This window comes from Barbus barbus (assembly GCF_936440315.1).
Source record: "Barbus barbus genome assembly, chromosome: 40".
Lineage (NCBI taxonomy): Eukaryota > Metazoa > Chordata > Actinopteri > Cypriniformes > Cyprinidae > Barbus > Barbus barbus.
The window spans coordinates 6,124,233-6,144,016 of NC_136718.1; the positions used below are offsets into that span (position 1 = coordinate 6,124,233).

The window sequence follows — 19,784 nt, forward strand, 5'->3', positions numbered from 1 at the left end:
TCTTTAAAAAGTTTTTTTTTTTCTTATACGGTATATGCATTTTTTTTATTTTTTTTATTTATGCATAGTGTAAGCATAAATCTAACAAAATGCATTGGGGTTTATGCTATCCTTAAAAATTTAATTGATAAATATATAAATTATATATTATTTAAAATGCAATACTATACAAAGTACCTATGTGTGAAAGGTCGACCGATTTGGTGGTGTGTGTGTGTGTGTGTGTGGATGCAGAGATAATGTGCAGCAATGACTACAGTTCTTTTTTTTTTTTTTGAGGGAATGCAACAAAGGCTCCACAGAAAATGGGCTCAGCTGAGGAATTTTAATGAATTAATGGAATTCATTTGAGCCCATTGTGAATGATTCTAAATCAGATGAATGAGCAGCGCTGGAGATTTTCATGCTGGACTGCAATGTTGAAAGCATAAAAAGCATCAACTACTAAAAAGGGATTTTGAAACAGATGGGATGACTAAGATTAATTCAAAACAACTGAAGCTCTCAAGCTAATGTTATTTGATTCTCAGAAACTGGCCACAGTTTCACAAAAGGAAATGTGTCACGCTAACAATCAAGACCCCCCATGAACATAACAAAAACAAACCTAAAAATAATAGAATGAGAGAGGGGATGGTGCTTTGAGCACTATACTATGCAAGATCCATAATGGGAATTTTTCCAGAAACCAATGCCAACAATAGTAGATGATGATCACAATAACACAAATATTGCATCCTTTCACAATTCACATTGTATAACATCATGTGCTCAACAGTACAGCCACAGTTAAAATACTTAAAGAGTTTTATAGACATTTGCAGTCACATCTTGGGAGAAAAACTTCCACAGCCTCTGGAAATATCCTGGATATTTCTTGGAAGCTTGTATGTTGTGGTAAATCTCTATAGTGTTTTTCTGAAATGTTTAGGTAAAATTTAGCTGTTGCCACTGTTAGGACCCTTGACGGCAATCGATCAGGAGTTCCCATGGTCCTTTGAGACATAAACAAATAGTATTTATCACCCAGCGAACAGGAAAATTCCATTGTCCACTTTTCCAATTGAGGAAACAGTGCAATTCATCATTGTACCTTCCGCTAGCTAAAGTGAGACCCACCGAACAAGCCATGAGAATGTCTCGCTCTGTATATTCATGCCTCTTGCGGTAAAGAGACACCCCGCTGTACAAGCTAGGACACCAAAGTAGTAAATCTGTAGTTTGTTTGGCTGAGCCTGGTGTTGAGGGGAGCCCGCAGCTTAACTCAATTATTGTTGTTGGGGTTATAAAACACCATGAAAGGGTTGCTCTGAGAGAAATGGAGCGAAACAACGACATTCACGTATGATTTATATGTAGCAACGGCAGAAGCGGACGGTGCTTGACAGCTAAGTTTGCATTGCAGGATCTAGGGGAATTTTCCACGAAAGTCTGGATTGCAGCAGTTGTAGAAAAGTAATTGTGAGGGAAGGATTGTGGTAGTTCTAAAGGTATGATGGGAAGGCATAGTGAAAATGAGCTCTCCGCATACAGCATATAGTCCCCCCTCTCAGAGTTTGGCTCTCCTGCTTTCTTCCAACCATCCACTCCAGCTGCCTGAGGCAGAAAGAGCGTGCAAGAGAAAGTAGGAGGAGTGCTGTGCCGGCCAGCTCCGCCCTCCAAAAGCTCTGGCCAATCAGAGGAGCGCTGCAAGCTTCCACTACAATAGGTGAATGTCTCCTAAGTGAGATGAGACGAGAGAGAGAGAGAAGACCTGTGTAAGCCCCTGACTGACTCATTCACCCATGGGAGTTTGAAGTGACAGAATAAATCTACAGAGACGAGGCTCAGGATAACATTTCAGAGAGCTGAGAGCGGACAGACACATCCACACAAACAGAGCTACAGCTGAGTGAGACTGCAGAGAGACAGACAGATATACAGCTCATCCACAGAAAGACAAGAGTTGGAGTCATTGTCATGTTGGTGGTGTTACTGATCCTGCATGCCGTCTTGTGTGCCCATTCTCACGGGCCGCCGGGTGCCGCCGTGCCTGGGAAACAGTGCCCGTCTGCGTGCCAGTGTGAGGAGGATGGCATCCTACTGCTCGTGGACTGCTCCGAACAAGGACTATCCAGTGTGCCAACCGACCTAAGTCCTTTGACGTCTTACCTGTGAGTATGCCCTCCTGCTTTCATCACCCACTTTGCTGAGAGAGTAAGGGGTTGTGAATAGTTCTTGAGGAATGTTTGGTTTGATTACATTACATATCTTGAAAAGAACGCTGAAAGATTATTGTTTTATGCCTGGATGAGGGGTTTGGAAGATATGAAAGGCTCTAGGTTAATAGCAGACTCTTAAGATCAGTGGTTCTCAACTGGTTTTGCTTCAAGACCCAGAACTTGTATCACTCAAATATTAGTGATTGTTCAGAGGTTAACAAATTTGTTGATATTACCATGAGCTACAAACATATGCAAAGTTATTAACAAGAGATAGACTGACAATTTTGGTTTCATAAGAATCTGTGGTTTCTTGCTCTCAGCGGTTGCACAAAACACATTTAGGTCTTCATAAATCATATTTATGCTCAAGTGCACCTGTATTTAATGTAGTCTGTGGCATGTTTTATTTTATCTTGAGTAGCTTGTTCGTGGTTTATTAGGATGAGTGCAAGCCAGGCTACCTGGCAGTTGTCTGATTTGATTGTTTCTACTAAGTGACAGATGGATTTGCGCTAAAATGCAATTGTTTAATTGAGCGCATGACCTTTATGTCAACGAGAACCATATGGGAAGTGTTTTTCTCCTCTGTTTAATGCTTATATTTTACATGAACATTATTATTAAAATTATTTATGCTATCCTAATTATGAGGTTAGATGCATTATATTATTAAGATATTTTTTTTTTCCCAGTGACCTTTCATTTCTGATCCCATTTAGGATGAATGACATACATGTGTTCTGTCTTGAGTGATCGGTGTTGATGTGCACCTTCAATCGGACTAATATAAAATATGTGAAACTATGTTGACCCAAACGAGACACTTTCAGCGCGAGTGAACCAAACAGACCGCTCCGTTCGTTACCAGAGTGAAAAGCAATGCTTGTTTCCCATGTGTCCTGTGACAGTTCTCAGTGCAGCGGTATCTGATGGGAATGTGTGTGTAGAGTGATGCAGTGGGGCGCTCCGTACAGTATTGGGTTTCTCCATGTCAGCTGGAAGCCTGTTGGGTTTAAGTCCATGCTAATCGCTAAGGCATGCCATATGTCCCCTGATTGTGAATGATGACGCAAAGGAGGACTCAAATGTTCGCTCATAAAACGTTGTGCAGCTCACGTGAATCAATAACTGGAGAGAGTTGTGTTTCAGGCTTCGGAGGAAGTGTAGGTTGGGAATTGGATTGCAAACACATGTACCACAACCTTTCAAACATATTGAAACGTCTTGAGCAGCGTCTCTAGACAGTTGCAAGTGCATAAGATTGTATCTCTTTTTTATTCCGCTAGTGTTATAGGGATTTTTATTGCATTGTGCAATATATCGCATGACTTCATATTTAAAATGTGTCCATTTAGTACTTTTATTAAACACTGCAGCAAATTGTATTAACATAATGAGGAACTTCAACGAAACTTTAATAGAATCTCACTAGTGTTCAATGAATAATCCAGCCAATGCTATTGGTCAAACTGATTCTGCCAGGTATTTCACAAATTATCATAAAGTTATTGCTTTTAAAGTTTCATAATAAGTATGTGCAAATAAGACCAGCAGTCTTTCACATGCAATGCCTCGTCTAACACTTTTTTTGTTCACCGGAGGAGAGCAGATTGATGTAAATATTGATTGAGCTTTGATGTGCATGTCATTGTTGAGATGTCAAAGTGTGTGTTTAAGCACGACGGGGACCGTTCTGCAAGAAAGCTCTGTTCTACTGACGCCATTTACTCAGTGCTCATTCATCGGTCGTCTTTTTTTTGTCAAACCTTTAGTCAAACCAAGAAAAAGTGTTTGCATTAGACATGTACAGAACATGCAACTGCTTTCCGGGTCTGATTTCTATTGCTTATGCCCTGTCGTTATTATTCCACTTTGAACTGCTATAACTTCTAATCCCTGCACTGAAAACTCACCTAACTTTAAATGCATGAAGTGTCTGTGGCCAGTTGTTGCATTTTGATATTTTGCATTGCTGACATTTTAATTGTGGGTTGTATGGTTGCCTAGCAACCAGTGCTTAAATGAGTATTATTTAAAATATCAACCCAGCAGCCCTATTTTAATTATTTTGGCTTGCAATTTTCATGAACTGCCTTTCTAGAGGATATGACATTTTTTTATACTTTAATATTTTTCTGTGCACATAACAAGCAGATACTATCATCACCATTTTATGGATGGTCGGTCTTGCTTAACATTGAATTTAGATAAAATAATTGATAGAGCAATAAGTAAAGCACAAATGGGAGCTGTGTGAACGTGCTACTGAGAAAGCAGGCAGCAGCGCTGGACATTCTGCCAGTATTAAATGCCTGTCCTGTCTCGCTCTGCAGCGATCGCCCATATGGGACAACAGGTGCCCTGAGGCACGGAAAAAGTCTGTCACCAAGAGAGTCTGTTTTTGCACTGATTTTTGTTTGTTTCTATTGGTTTCAACAGAAGTGGACGTTAGGTATATCAGACGAGGAAAAATGTGAGATTGCTGTTTTGTACACTAACACGAATAACATGTGCACACACATTCCTAAACACACTGACTGCTGATAGATTTATATTTGTAGATACAGAAGATCTAAAAAGCCTGGAAATTAAGTCTTCACACAAGCTTCATGGCACTGTTGCCTTGAGAAGAAGCAGCACATCAGATATTCATTCAAAATTTGTTTACTCACCCTCAAACCTGTATGGCTTTCAAACCTCCTTTTCAAACCTGTATGACTTTCTTTCTTCTGCAGATCACAAAAAAAGATATTTTAAAGAATGTTTTAACTGTTTTGTCTATACAACACCGAAAGTCATTGGGGCCCAATGTTGTTTTAGGCCCCATTGACTTTCGGTGAATGAAAAAAAATTGTTTAAACTTTTTCAGAATGTCTTCTTTTGTATTTCATGAGGTTGAGTAAAAGATGGCAATTTTTCATTTTTTCACGATTCAGCCTCTTTTAATGTCAGATTAATGGTTGTCTTTCAGTACAGATACAGATAGAAGCTTTTTAGTCTTTCAGGAGATTAAAAGACATTTTAACTATACAATATCTGCCATAGTTGACGATATTTCGTTTTTGAAATAATTTTATAAATACTCAAGTTCATATTTTTAAGCAGCACATTTAATCTAGTAATAGATTGTTATAATCACATATATTATAGTTGTTTCTTACATATATTAGGAAAGCAGGGTTGCTTTAAAGCAATATTTAAATAATTGTAACTATATAAAACTAAAGATAAAACCCTTAATTCAAAGAAAACACTGACAATGTCTTTTAGAGCTGTAGTGAAACCAGTTAGCATCAGGTTAGCTCAGCTGAAGATGAGTACAAGCATCAACCTCAAACCTCAAAGCTGCCAGCCGATTCCTTGAAGCCAAGGTCCATATATTTTCATCTCTCTCAGGGCAATTTTCTACACAAACACAAATTAATGTTGAGCTCGAGCTGAGGGCTGCAGACACATGTTTTTGCTTACTGGCCTGCCTCAACTTCCAGTGCTTTGGCCTTGAAACCTTTTAGAGTCAGAAACAAGAACAGAGCGAGTGTGTGAAAGATGCCTTCAAGCTCTGAAGTGTGTTGTGTTATCTGATTTGAGGGCCATAAATCTATTTGCGGCCCTTTTTGGCCAGTGATTTATATTTTAAGGGTGAAACAGGAAGAGTTAACACCTAAATCACTGTGTAACAAATATTACAAACAGCTGGAGCAAATTTTATATACACTTATCAATTATGTCACATTACCATGTAACAAATTTTAGCTTAGTTCAGTCAACACAAAATGCTGTTCGCAACCCATTTTACTAACATATTTATGACTAAATACAGATATTAAATGAGAAAAAAATGACAGTGGAGAATTTATAGGAAGTGTCAGTGGCCAGTTACATTTTGCATTGCTGACATTTTAATTATGGGATGTATGGTTGCCTAGCAACCAGTGCTTAAATTAGCATTATTTAAAATATCAACCCAGCAGCCCTACTTTAATTATGTTTTGTCTTGCAATTATTAATATACATATTTTCCTCTGCTTTTCCAATGGATATGAGATCTTTTACACTTTATTATGCAAATCAGTAATAAATCAATAAATAAGATTCAAACTCAGGTTGCCAAAAGCACTCCCCATGAGGCTATTGTCTCCAACAGCTAAATATAATTTGATAAAAGACTAGGTTTGGTTTATTTATTTATTTTTCAATTTTGATTTCATAGTGACTAAGTGCTGTTGAGAAAACAGATGTTAAATGTATGTTTCATTTGACCTAGCATCCAGTAGCTAGTAGTTAACACACACAAGTTGCTACATGGTGCTCATACTGAGAAGAGACGTTTGAATAGAGCTTACATCATTTCCCGATCTCTTTCCCACCGCTTTGTTGCATCATTTCCTGTCCCCTCTCTATGTTGTCAATAAAAATTGTAAAAACATTAGCGAAAAGTTTAGAAGAAGGCCTTCTCAGGATCAGGGCTCAGATCTTCAGGGTTGTTTATGCACTTCTGAATCCTAGTGAATTCAACTCTGGCAGCATACATCATTAAACGGCTCCAAGGGCTCTAATGTTCTCTGCGTTTAACCACCTAAGCTCTTCAATGAAACAGGGTGATAATGGTCTTTTCATCCTGGCAGTGGTGAACACTTTGAGCTTTATAATGTGGTAAGTTTGTAGGCTGATCCCTCAGGGGGTGCTAGCAGACAAACTGCATGGACAATCACTCACAGCTTTGATGCCTACGGTACCACTGCAAAGCAACACAGCAGGATTCACATAGAGCAAAGAGCTGAGGAATAACATCACAGCTGAGGTGCTTCAATGGATTTATATTGCTGTACGTATACCCTCCATCAACAGTCCATTACTAAAATCCAGGCTCTCCAAGAAGTAATACTCGAAATTTAACAAATATATGAAACACATGGACAAATTTGGCATTCTCGCTGACTGTTCCTCAGAGAAAGAGAATAAAAACTTTCTTCAAGTGAGTCTCCAAAAGTCAACGGGATATCTGGAATGGTGAGTTTATTAAAAACCCCCAGCTGACGAAGTCCACAGTTTGCAGAGCTGTACGTATCTTCTGGGGAGAAATTTCACCATAGGTTCATGACCGAAACAAGAAGAAGGTGAAAGTTATGTATTATGTCTGGTAGAAGCGGGAAGACGGCTTAGACTCTGACCGTAGATCTCAGCTCACAGTACCCCAGTGGCCTGTTTACCTGGTTTGTGTGTAAGAACAGGTCATGGACAAGGCACCGGGGAGGGAGTTTGATCTTTTCAGAGCATTGGACAATTCAAACAGACATAGGAATCTGCCACACCGATGTGCAATGTAGTGAGTGAGTGAGAGGGGTCAGGATGTACAACAAACCCTCGAGGCTGTAGGACAGACAGAGGTATGTTTACACCTGAGAGTGTTATGAGCCTACTTGCAGAACCAAATCACATTCATGATACATGACTACAGGCTTTTTCTCACTGCTTCGTTTCATTTTTACTTTTTAAACTTCTCTATACAACTTATGCAATTTGTGGAGGAAAAAAACAACAACAAATTCTTTCAAAAATTCCTCAGTTCCTCAATTCAAATTCTGGATAAAAAGGCTGAATGGAAAGAAAAACAAATAAACAAAAAACAGGCTGTGCTTTTTTTTTCTCCAAGCAGAATGTCTTGTCATTAAAACATGACTCTATTTGTGTACAAGCTAGTACACATACGGAGAGTCGCAGACTCAACCTCACCCTCAAACAAACATGGGAGTGATTGTTCATTTCCTTCTCTTCCCATTACCTAACAGTGAAACGAGAGCAATTAGTGCCCTGTGAAGTCAGCCCGAAAATAGTCAGAGCCCATGCAGGATAAATAAACCAGTGGACCTACCGCAGACTGCCTCATCTCCAGAACATCTTTAAATAGATCCAGAGCTGGAGGAGAAGACCCGAATGCTTCTACTCAGCATGCTGTAGAAAAACCAAACCTGAGGAGCAAACCGTGTGTGGGACCCCCTAAATATTATGTAGGATTGTATATATGTAGAACTTGGTCACATCATCAACTGTTATTGATTGGAGACTTTCCTTCCAGGCCACTTCCTTCCTGAGTTCCTGATCCATCTTTGAAATAAAGGCATGAGGCTTTCCTCTTTCCTTTTTTTCTGTAGGACAGAAGGAATTAAATTTATTTTATATCTCAAGTGGTTCTTCTAGACAGCAATCAGATCAAAGGGAAACATTTGCTTTACTTTTTGCAATTTATGTAAGCACATAACGTTTCAGAGGAGTTTCAGACTGTTGTCAGATATGGCATATAAGATACTAAGATCATAAGTAAGACATCTCAATATGAAATTATTTGAATGACTGTAAAAAATGACTTTTTTTTTGGAATTTTAAGAAAAACATCTGGGACAAAGATGATTCTTAAGTGAACCTAAGTGAGAATTTGCCTGGTCTATGAAAGAGCAACCACTGAGCAATACATTTTTCCTGTGGGTTCTGGTAAGGGAATAACAATTGAATCAGTGGCTAAGTGTGGATTCTGTCCTTTTCAATGGCAGAGGTTCATAAATCACCCCCTGGGCAAACTTGACAATCCATCACAGACCTCTGTGGGGGTCTCTTAACCTGTGGTTAAGTCTTTAGCCACATTTCACCATCGGCTTTTTGGATCTGACGGAAGCTATAAACTGTGCTTTTGAGGTGACATGTTCTCACCCCCTCAAACGCCACTGGAAACCTTAAGGGAGAACAATGGATGGGAAAGAATATACCCAGAATAGTGTTCATTAAGTGGAAATGGTTTATACAGAAGCTCAGATTTCAGATTCATGATCCTAACTGTGAAGGAGCCCAGTCGCACCAAAGTGGGAATGGTCATCCAGAGATGCTTGAGATCCAAACATGTGAGAAGCCGTCTGCTCAAATGAAGGAGCAAATGAAACCTTCTGAGTTTCCAAATAGATTACTTTACATGCAGACAGCTTACAGCATTACACAGTCCCCCCTAATGCTTTTTTAATGAGTTTGCTTACATTTGCCGCATTGAGAATATACAACTCATCCAAGATTGCAATATGTGGACCAGGAAGGATCGCTGGCCAGACTGAGGCAGACTCAAAGCAGGAATTTTAAACTGAAATTTTTCCTTATCTGAACTATTTAGGGCTGTGCCTTGCATCAGGAAAGATTACTCACTGAATCCTGGTTACTATCTATGTATCAGGCTTATTTGAGAAGGTTTCCTCACCAAACTAGAAAAGGGAAATCTCATAACCTGCTTCCCTGTCAATACCAGAGGAAGATTTGTATCATAAGTTTTTTAGTGCAGCAACTGGAAACATTCTGTAACCAGAATTTTTTTTTTTCAAATTATCTAGGAATGTAAATTGGAGTGACACTTTCAAGTTAGGGCATTTCTGATGGATGGCTAGTTTATTCTGGGCGGTGTGTCTAGCAGGAAAAGATGAGAGAATGGTTTCTTAAGAAGGGAGCCATGAAGTATGCGTGACGTGCTGGAGTCGCATCACTTGCAGCTGCACATCTCTGAAAGAAGTAGAACTGCAGTCCAAAGAAATCCATTCAGTACCCACTGCATCATAAACCAAACATGTGAGAAGCCAGTGCTCAGTGCTATGCTCATACCTCACATGCACATGCCGAAATACAGGTGGTGTCCTTAAACTGTGAGGAATCTACACATCAGGAACCTTGTAAACAAGATCTTTGAAAATCACAACTTTGTTTGATGCTACGTAGAGTTGAGCCAAAGAAAACCTGGTGTGCATGTTAAGAGCGACTGTGGGAGAATAATTCAAATCAAAGCCAATTATTTTGTAATAAGCTGAAAATTACCACTCTGGGAGTTATTTCCCGGAAGGATGGATAAGGCCTGTTTGAATGTGTGCCGAGAAGTTAAACGAGATTGAGTGCTCGTGTACTTTCAAGTTGAACATAGCCTCTCCCAACTGACCAACCGATAATGCTGATAAACGAATGTGATCAGTTTTCAATAATACTATTAAGAAACTCTATTGCAGGCAAGAACCTTGCCATCTGTAAATGTACAATCCTTTATGACTAAAACCACTGCATGTTCTTACTTGTCAAACTGCTTGCGAACATCAAAGGTATAAGCGAAAAGGCATTACAGATGATTTTCCACTTTGAATATGGACAGTTGTTCTGCTTTGAGACTTAGGAATAAAGAAAGATGCCCAGCATACAGTATCTGATGAAAATAAATGAAAAGAGTAAGAGCTGATGTTGAGGTCACCATGTGAATATTTTTTTTTTTTTTTTTTTTTTTATATGTTCCATTGGCTTTGACATGCAGATTAGGTTTCCCAACTGAAAACTCAAAGCAAATGTCAATGGAAAAACTTTGTCGTTTGCCTATTGAAAAGTCTTTATCTGTAAGCATTATTTCCCACGGCCAGTGCCTTGCGAAGTCCGGCAAACCATCTTGTTCATCTTCTTTAGAGTTGGGATTGGGACCTCCAGGGACAGGGTGAAAAGGATAGATGGAGAGGGTGTTTTTTCCACCCAACCTGCAGCTGTCTCAGCTGCTCGCCATTGGGGACAACAGGAAATTTATTGCAATAATCATCTCTCTAGGCAACACATTAAATAGCGCACTCCTGCTTTGAAAAGGCTTTGAAAGACATTCTCTTTGATACTTGATTAGAGAGTGAAGTTTTCAGGAGGTGGCAAACAGTCTTAACATGTAGAGAGTTGTTGGATATTTTTTTATTTTATTTTTTTACTTCCTTTGGTGTTAATGCGGTTGATTGGTTATTTCACTATATATGAAGGTAATAACTGTTGAGTTTGCATATTATATTTTAAATTAGATAAAATCACTGTTTCATTTTCTTTTTTTACTATTTTATAAGCAGCAATGTTGAAGGTACCCATACTGTATTTTAGATCTTAAATCTTTTATTAACACATCATGTTTGTCTGCATCATGTTTAAATTCACTCCTTAACATTCAACCTCCACCTCTCTATATCTCTCCCAGAAGCTGGTCAGCGTGGTTTAGTGTAAACTTGTACATGTCAAAAAAGTATGTTTGTTTGTAAAAGACTGAATAAAACTACAGATTGGGCCCTGTAATGATTTATTGGACGTTCCAGATGAACGACGAGTAGAACATGCCGAATGCATCATCAAAATGAAAACGTGTGATTTACTTAACTCTCTTTGCAGCACAAAAGTCACGTGTAGACTGAAATGAAGTCTTTACTACATCTGAAACATGATTTTAAAACTTATTAACATACTTTTGGAGAACTAGGCTTCAAATATTGTAAAGTTCAAGACAGAGATCAATGCAAACTTTCATATTATTAAACAACAATAATGTGTCTGATTTGGGGCAAAGAGACAACTAGACCATAAGCGTTTTGGGATACTGCATGTGTTGAAGCTGTACCCTACCAGTTAGTATATATATCTAGCCATGGTGTTCATGTGGATTGAATCTGGCTTGCAACATTTTCAGTTCCTCCCTCTTGTCTCCATCATGTCCTCTCTCTTTTTACCTCAGGGGTCCAATCCTGCTCCTGGAAGACCACTGTCCAGCAGAGTTAACCCCAATTAAACCTACTTAAACCAGCTAATCAAGGTCTTACTAGGCATACTGGAAACTTCCAGGCAGGTGTGTTGAGGCAAGTTGGATCTAAACTCTGCAGAACAGTGGCTCTCCAGGACCAAGTTTGGACACCCCTGTTTTGCCTGAAAGAGGTCAGAAAAAAAGGTTAGTCATAGCCTGATGAATAGTACACATGGTGTGACATGCATATGCACACAACCTGGGTTTGAATCTGATATTTTTGTGATCTCATCATACATTGACATACATTGAAAGATTGTTTCTAATGATGATATACTGTATCTCAGACAGTGACATTGATATGCCAGTTCCATTCCAAGTGATATTCTAGAGCAGGTCCACTGTCCTGCAGAGTTAAGCTCTAACCTTGCCAAATAAACCTGAAGAAGGTAATCAAGGTCTACTATGACTATGACAGGGGCCAGATTTGAGAAACTCCGTTTTAAAGACTAAACAGACAAGGGAGTTTCATGGTGCCAAAGTTTTGTGCACAGTATTGCTGTGTAAAGATGTGTAAAATATCAATTTCTAGTCTTCTCAGAACATTATGATATGTGTATCAGCCTATTCTAAGGCTTTTAAGTCCTGACAGGGCTTAACAAAATAGAGAATGATTCTAAGTTATGGAAAACTATACATCGTGTGGCTAGCAGCCTCATCTCAGTTTGCAATTTTAACTCAAACCACTTTCTGTGACAGTTTTGACAGATTTTTAATCCACACATCAGTTGTGATATGTCATATCATGGATATATTTTGATGTCATGTGCAAAAGCATGGTCAAACAAAGCTGCCGAGACAGTTCTGGGGTCTGTCTGTACATCCATATAGTTTTTCTCCATTCCTCATCCACTCGATTCACTCATCCCTTTACTCTCAAATATTTGCGTATCTGTCTTCCACAAAAAGAGTAAGACACTCTTGTCTTCTTTTCTCGTTTTCTCCATTCGCAAACACAAATTGCTGTCATTATGTGACGCATTGCAGTGGTGATAGCTAACCCAGAGTCTGGCCTGTGGAGAAAACCACGACAAGCGAATTAAGAGCTGAGGGAAATTGAGGGCCTGTGTGTGTGTGCGTGGACCACCCAGACTCTCATAACCAGAGGGTGAGACCACAAGCAGGAGTGACTCTGTTCTGCCGCCCGCATCTTGGTCCCTCACTTTCTGTCTATATTTAGATCTATTTGTTTCTCCTTTGTCTCCTTCTCAATTGCTCTTTCTGCTTCGTTCTCCTGGTCTCACACTCTTATCTTTGCAGTTGTATAAACTGAAGCAAAACCCATAAGACTCTCTAAATTAATTTTATCGGGCACTTCACTTATATGCTAGATAATTTAATATTCTGAATCCATTTTTATGCTATATATACACACCAAAGAGAGGAACTTTTATTACTTAGATACTGCTTTTTTATAGTTTAGGAGATTAAATAAGTTTCTCAGTTAAATGTTTGGTGTATAGACACAAATGAGACAATTGTTGACATACAGGTAGTATCTAGATTAGCAATATTTGGTCTTTGTTTTATTATCATAGTCCCTGGGGAAATAGCTAATCTGCACAATTAGAAATCATGAACACACATTCCTATCAAAGTCGGAAACGTTTGCGTGTGTCTTGGCCCTACAGAGTCTGACTTCTCTCAAAGACTTCCTCCAAATTTTAATCTCTTCCTCTTAGTTTCCCCTCTTCCGTATTGCATTCCTCTCCGTAAAGCAAAAATGGTTTCCATGCGGATTGCCCATTATGTCATTGGAGCGATGGTTATCGGTGCTGACCCGGGTCAAGCAGCACTGTAAACATGACTGTATTCAGAGGTTGGCGGCTGAGGAGAGAGGAGCCACGCTGAAGCCAGACGACGGGACAAGCACACTATCAGCCCCAGCATCAGGCTGCTGGCTCCAGACTGCTCCCTCTCAAACTCCTCTCAGACCTGGAGCCTTCTGCCCCCCATCTTACCGGGGAGGGAATGGGTGTTGGTTTGGGTGTTGGCTTCTGGCTGATTCTATACGTGGCTGTACAGCCCGAATTCCGTAAATGTTGGGACGTTTTTTAAATTTGAATAAAATGAAAGCTAAAAGAATTTCAAATCACATTCACAATATTCACAATAGAACATAGATAACATAACAAATTATTAAACTGATACATTTTACAATATTTTGCACAAAATGAGCTCATTTCAAATTTGATGCCAGCTACAGGTCTCAAAATAGTTGGGACAGGGACATGTTGAAGTGAAGTGACATACTGCCAAGTATGGTGACCCATACTCGGAATTCGTGCTCTGCATTTAACCCATCCAACGTGCACACACACAGCAGCTGCTGAAGAGTTTGTGGTTGTCTTTGATGTATTTTTCATTAAATAATGCACCAAATGTTTTCTATAGGTGAAAGATCTGGACTGCAGGCAGGCCAATTCAGCACCCGGACTCTTCTGCTACGAAGCCATGCTGTTGTAATAGCTGCAGTATGTGGTTTTGCATTGTCCTGCTGAAATACACGTCATCTGGAGGGGAGCATATGTTGCTCTAAAACCTTTATATACCTTTCAGCATTCATAGTGCCTTCCAAAACTTGCTAGCTGCCCATACCATATGCACTTATGCACCCCCATACCATCAGAGATGCTTCCTTTTAAACTGAATGCTGATGACACACTGGAAGGTCTACATCCTCTTTAGCCCGGAGGACTCGGCCTCCGTGATTTCCAACAAGAATATCAAATTTGGACTCGTCTGACCATAGAGCACTTTACCACTTTGAAACAGTCCATTTTAAATGAGCCTTGATCCACAGGACACGACGGCGCTTCTGGACCATGTTCACATATGGCTTCCTTTTTGCATGATAGAGCTTTAGTTGGCATCTGCAGATGGCACGGTGGATTGTGTTTACTTAAAGTGGTTTCTGGATGTATTCCTGGGCCCATTTATTAATGTCAATGACAGAATCATGCCGATGACTTATAGAGTGTCATCTGGAGGGCCCGAAGGCCACGGGCACCTAACAAATGTCTTCGGCCTTGTCCCTTACGCAGAGACATTTCTCCAGTTTCTCAGAATGTTTTGCCTTTGCAATTTGATGTTGAGGAACGTTGTTTTTAAAGTATTGCACAATCTATTTATGCACTCTTTCACAGACTGGAGAACCTCTGCCCATCTTTACTTCTGAGAGACTCTGCCTGTTTAAGACATCCCTTTTATAGCTAATCATGTTACAGATCTGATGTCAATTAACTTAATTAGTTGCTAGATGTTCTCCCAGCTGAATCTTTTGAAAATTTCTTGCTTTTTCAGCCCTTTGTTGCCTCCATGCCAACTTTTTTGAGACCTGTAGCAGGCATCAAATTTGAAATGAGCTCATTTAGTGGATAAAAGTGTAAAATATCTCCATTTAAACATTTTATGTTCTCTATGTTCTATTGTGAATAAATTCGGAATTCGGGTTGTAGTATCCACAATTCATGAAGATAAAAACTAGATGCTAAGGCTAACCTGTTACGCTGCCCTTTGATGAAAACTACGTAAAGCACATATGAAAAGCAATGCTAAAGTTCTTTTGCATGTTACAGTACATCTGGGTTAATAAAAGTTAAGCTCTGTAGAGTGAATACAAATTCACGATATATTCATGTTTTATTCTATGACAAAGTACATCAGTTATACCCCAGCCATGATTTTTAAGCCTTTACTTGTCTTGATAAAGGTACTAGCTAACACATGGCTAAATATGGCTACAATGCTTGCTGGGGACATGAAATATCAACAGCCTTCAAAAAAGTATTTAATATTTTGATACTTTTTTGGATGCTGTTATAGATATAAATTGGCTTTTTTTTATTATTATTAAATTTTTATTTCGAACAAAACAATATATATATATATATATATAAAATGATATACATTGTATGTACACACACATACATGCACATATATACATATAAACAACAAATTATTACCAAATTAAAGAAAAACCACATCCCAAAGACGTTATACATAAAGTGTCCGAAAAGGAGTGGGATGAAGCAAAAGCTTTGCAGTATAGAACCAAGGTGCTTCATTGCTGACAAATGATAAAAGGCATTTGCAGGTTTTCAGTGGATTTTATGTAAATATCGTTGTGTTCTTTGTTTTATAAAGGTGTATCGTGTTACTATTTTTGTGTGAACAATCGTTGAAAAGTGCATGAATAGAAATTGCGAGTAAATAAAACTAAATTGCAAGCAAATAAAACTAAAATGCTGACAAATTCAGACCTTTTTCAGATCAGATTTGCAAGGCAGTTCATCAGCCGATACAAAACACACACACCATGGCTGCTTAAATATTATGAAATATTATCAGAAAAAAAATAATTCTCAGCTCAGTGTACATAATCTCCATTGTCAGACATCAGTTTTATTTTACTGGGGCAAAGCAATATTTCACTAGAATTCATGTCCCAGTAAAAGGGTCTAGTGACGCCCCTGGTTAAGGGAACCAGGGTGATGGTAATGCACATGTTGGCCTATAAAACTATATCCTCCTTGCAGAACTCTTTTGACAGCTTTCCTGGCTTTTTCATATCAGGATATTATTTTTACTATATTTGCATTACGACATCTTTGACATTATGCAACTAAAAAAAAAAAATACATTTTAATTCAGAAATTATAAAGATGCTGAACAAAGAAGAGTTGCATTCAAGTCCAATGTATGAACTGCTTGTTGGATCAAAATGAACAGATTCTAAAAATTAAGCATTATATCATTGAGGTACATATTGCATGAAAATGTAAATGTTGTGTTTATCGGCTTTATATGGTTATAACCTGAGTTTGGATTTGGTTATATCCAAAGTTATATCCAAACTCAGGTTATGACCATATACAGATCGGATATAACTTAGTTTTTATTTTTATTTTTATTTTTTTTATTTGTGTTTTAGCATTCATATCTGTACAATGCCTTGTCCCATAGGATACATTTTAAGTGCATTACTCTAAATGTAATTTTTGCTTTATTTTCTGTGGCACTTTGCACAAAGCAAAAATTTAATCCAGAATATTATTTTTTTTATTCCACTGTTATTATTTAAGTATAAGTAAATCCGTAGTCTGGAAGCACTGAATGTGTACATAGTGCACTAATATGCAGTGAGAAGCAGGTACATTCAGAGTATCACCAATTCTCTCTTTGAAGACTCAAAGGAAATGTGTTGACAGGGAGTCTGTTGAGGAGGACAGGGTGCGGTTTGATGTTGCTCACATTGCTGTCGGCTCAGTGTGTGTTTGGCTGCAGGCCAGGACGATGTTGTTAGAGAACAGCACTGAGTGAAAGATAGATGCCTGTAATTACTAAGGGCCAGTACATTGAGGAGCCCACAGAGTTCATATGACAACAAAGTCTCTATTAGAACTTGTTTTGGTGATACTATTACAGTATCAGTTGATTCAATATTATATTTGATTAAAAATGAGAGTAAAGACATTTATAGAATTATTTCTGAAGGATCATGTGCAACTAAAGACTGGCGTAATGGCTGCTTGAAATTCGGCTGTACTATCACATGAGTAAATATATTAAGTATATTGAAATAGAAAAAAAAATGACCCCAAACGTTTGAACTGTTGTGTATGTTTCCAAATTCAAAACATCCAGCAACACTATTACAACAATCCTCTGGAAAACTGTCTTTGATCTCAGCTTTCTCTACAAGTCTTCTCGACATAACACATTTCGCGCTTTGCATGATTTATCTCTGTACAACTTTTAAGAACGCCACCAAAATCACTAGATAATCAGCCTCTGTCTGTGTGCTGCCTATGACTTTCATTACTCAATTAGGAATGACAACATTAGTGTTGGTTCATAACCTCTGGATTAGTGGATGGCCCTCATCCCAGGACGTTAGGGTGACTGCACAGTTCATCAACGGCTTCTTCCACATTTCTTAGGCGGATAGGAAAACATGTTTTTGACAGCAACAATGGAGTGGAGAATTTAATAACTTCTTTCTGCATTCTTATTGAGTTCAACAGTCCACATTCCTTTTGTCAAATTAAATAGACAAGTAACTGTTCCACAGATGGCAAAACAATCATTCAGTACCAACATATATTAATAAAAGAAGACAGAATATCAATTGTGTGCCAATAGCGACAATAACACAGGAGATTTCCTGTTAATTGTCTAATTTTTGGACATGTTCTAGGAAACTTAAATGGCTTCCTCTAACATTTCACACACTGTGTGCATTTGTTAAATTAAAGGTTACTTGTGTAATTTTTCAATATTAAAATTCTCTCACTTAATATGCAGAGACAACTTTAAGTAAACCATTTGTAGGTTGATATCTCAACAGTGTATCACAGTAGTGTTGTGGAGCACATCAGAGCACTGCTGTTTGTTTGAAACTTTTAACCAACTTGCCACAACAACAGCTTAACCCAGGCAACGTTGGTCCTGGAATGCCGATGTCCTGCAGTTTAGCTCCAACCTTGAAAAAAAAAAATTATTTAACCTTAATTAGCTTGTTCAGGTGTGTTTGATAAACAGCGCAATTCGCTTGATCCATTCAGATGTGACACAAAACTGAGTTATATAGTCGTGTGATATGAGAACATTAAAGGTTCCGTAGTGATGCCGGCTGAAAACATCCACGACTATGTAAACTGCATGACGAGGTAAATTGGAAAACACCAGTACATTTTATAATTACTTGTCAATTCAGCACCATAGTCCTTTAACTTGCAGTTATTAACACTGTACAAATAGCCTATTGTGTTTGGCTGAATGTGTTTATTATAAATGTTAGCCTACTATTATTATATTAAATATTGAGAAATTGTGGAAGTTGTTTTTGTAGTTTCTACATGTTTATTTATTTTCTTTATTTATTACAAATTCCACAGTTTGTTATTATTCATATAAAAAAAACATATGGTATATGGTAATGAGGACCATGGTTTTACTTGTGACCATCATCTTACTAACAGTAGTCAGTTAAACTCTGGATCCTATGAACTATATTATATTTCATTAGGTCAAAGGATGATTTAACAGTATAGCTTTTTCTTTCTTTTAAAATGTTTAGTTCTAATTAATTTTAATTGAAGTAAAATGTTATTTCAATTAGAGCCTGATTAAAGATAAATAGTGTCTTATATAAATTAGGTGTTAACTAGTTAAGTTCTTAAAGGGATAATTCACCCAACAATTAAAATGGTCATAATTTACTCCCCATCATGCCATTCCAAATTTCAAGAAATGTCTGTACAGTATACAAACAGTAGAATACAATAGAAACCAAAGGTAACCAAAGTGGTTTGATAACATTCTACAAATTATCATCTTTTGTGTTCCACAGAAGAAAGTAAGTTTTTAGAACAGCATGAGAGTGAGGAAATGATGACATAATTTAATAGCAGTAATTTTCTGCATTCTAGCTCAAAATCATTGCTTTACTGTCAAGTTCCTTTCTATGTGACAAAAATGCGTTATTAAGAGTTCAGTAATATCTATCATTATTTGTTTCTGTCCTGTTTTTTTATTAATTTACTCCAATTTAAGGCCCTATAACCCAGCAAAACATTCACGAGAAACTTGTGGGCCGGATGGGCCAGATTTGTCCAGAGCTGAATTGTAACCCCAGTCCAGCCCTGGTTGGAGTTAAACTCTGCAGGACAGCAGCACTCCAGGACCGACGTTGCCTATCCCTGGCTTAACCAATGACATATGTTTTGGGTGAGGCAATCTGTTTGCTGACCAATGGCAGATTGGTGGAGTATTTGAAAAACCTGTTTGAAAACAGTAATTAGGTGCTTAAACCAATTGGTTCAACTTTATTTTATTTTTTTTCCAATGAATGCCATTAAAGTACCACAATGTCAATTTGAGAGCAGCCAGCTGACTCATCATGCTCAGCTTCTATAGAGGCTCTGATGACGATACAGCTTGTTTCACGATTGTTTCACAGATGACAAAGATGA

At 38.2% G+C, this 19,784-nt stretch overlaps 2 protein-coding genes across 2 annotated transcripts in view; both read left to right on the forward strand.

Annotated features, from left to right (window-relative positions):
- Positions 1-19,784, forward strand: part of LOC306859737 (uncharacterized protein) — a 708,874-nt gene that overhangs the window by 616,894 nt on the left and 72,196 nt on the right. The window lies entirely within an intron of this gene.
- Positions 1,699-19,784, forward strand: part of LOC306859728 (leucine-rich repeat-containing G-protein coupled receptor 6) — an 85,889-nt gene continuing 67,803 nt past the window's right edge. Inside the window, exon 1 of the mRNA XM_079400950.1 lies at positions 1,699-2,153. Coding sequence (XP_079257076.1) covers positions 1,960-2,153 — 194 coding nt within the window. The 5' untranslated portion in view covers positions 1,699-1,959. The remainder of the gene's footprint in view (positions 2,154-19,784) is intronic.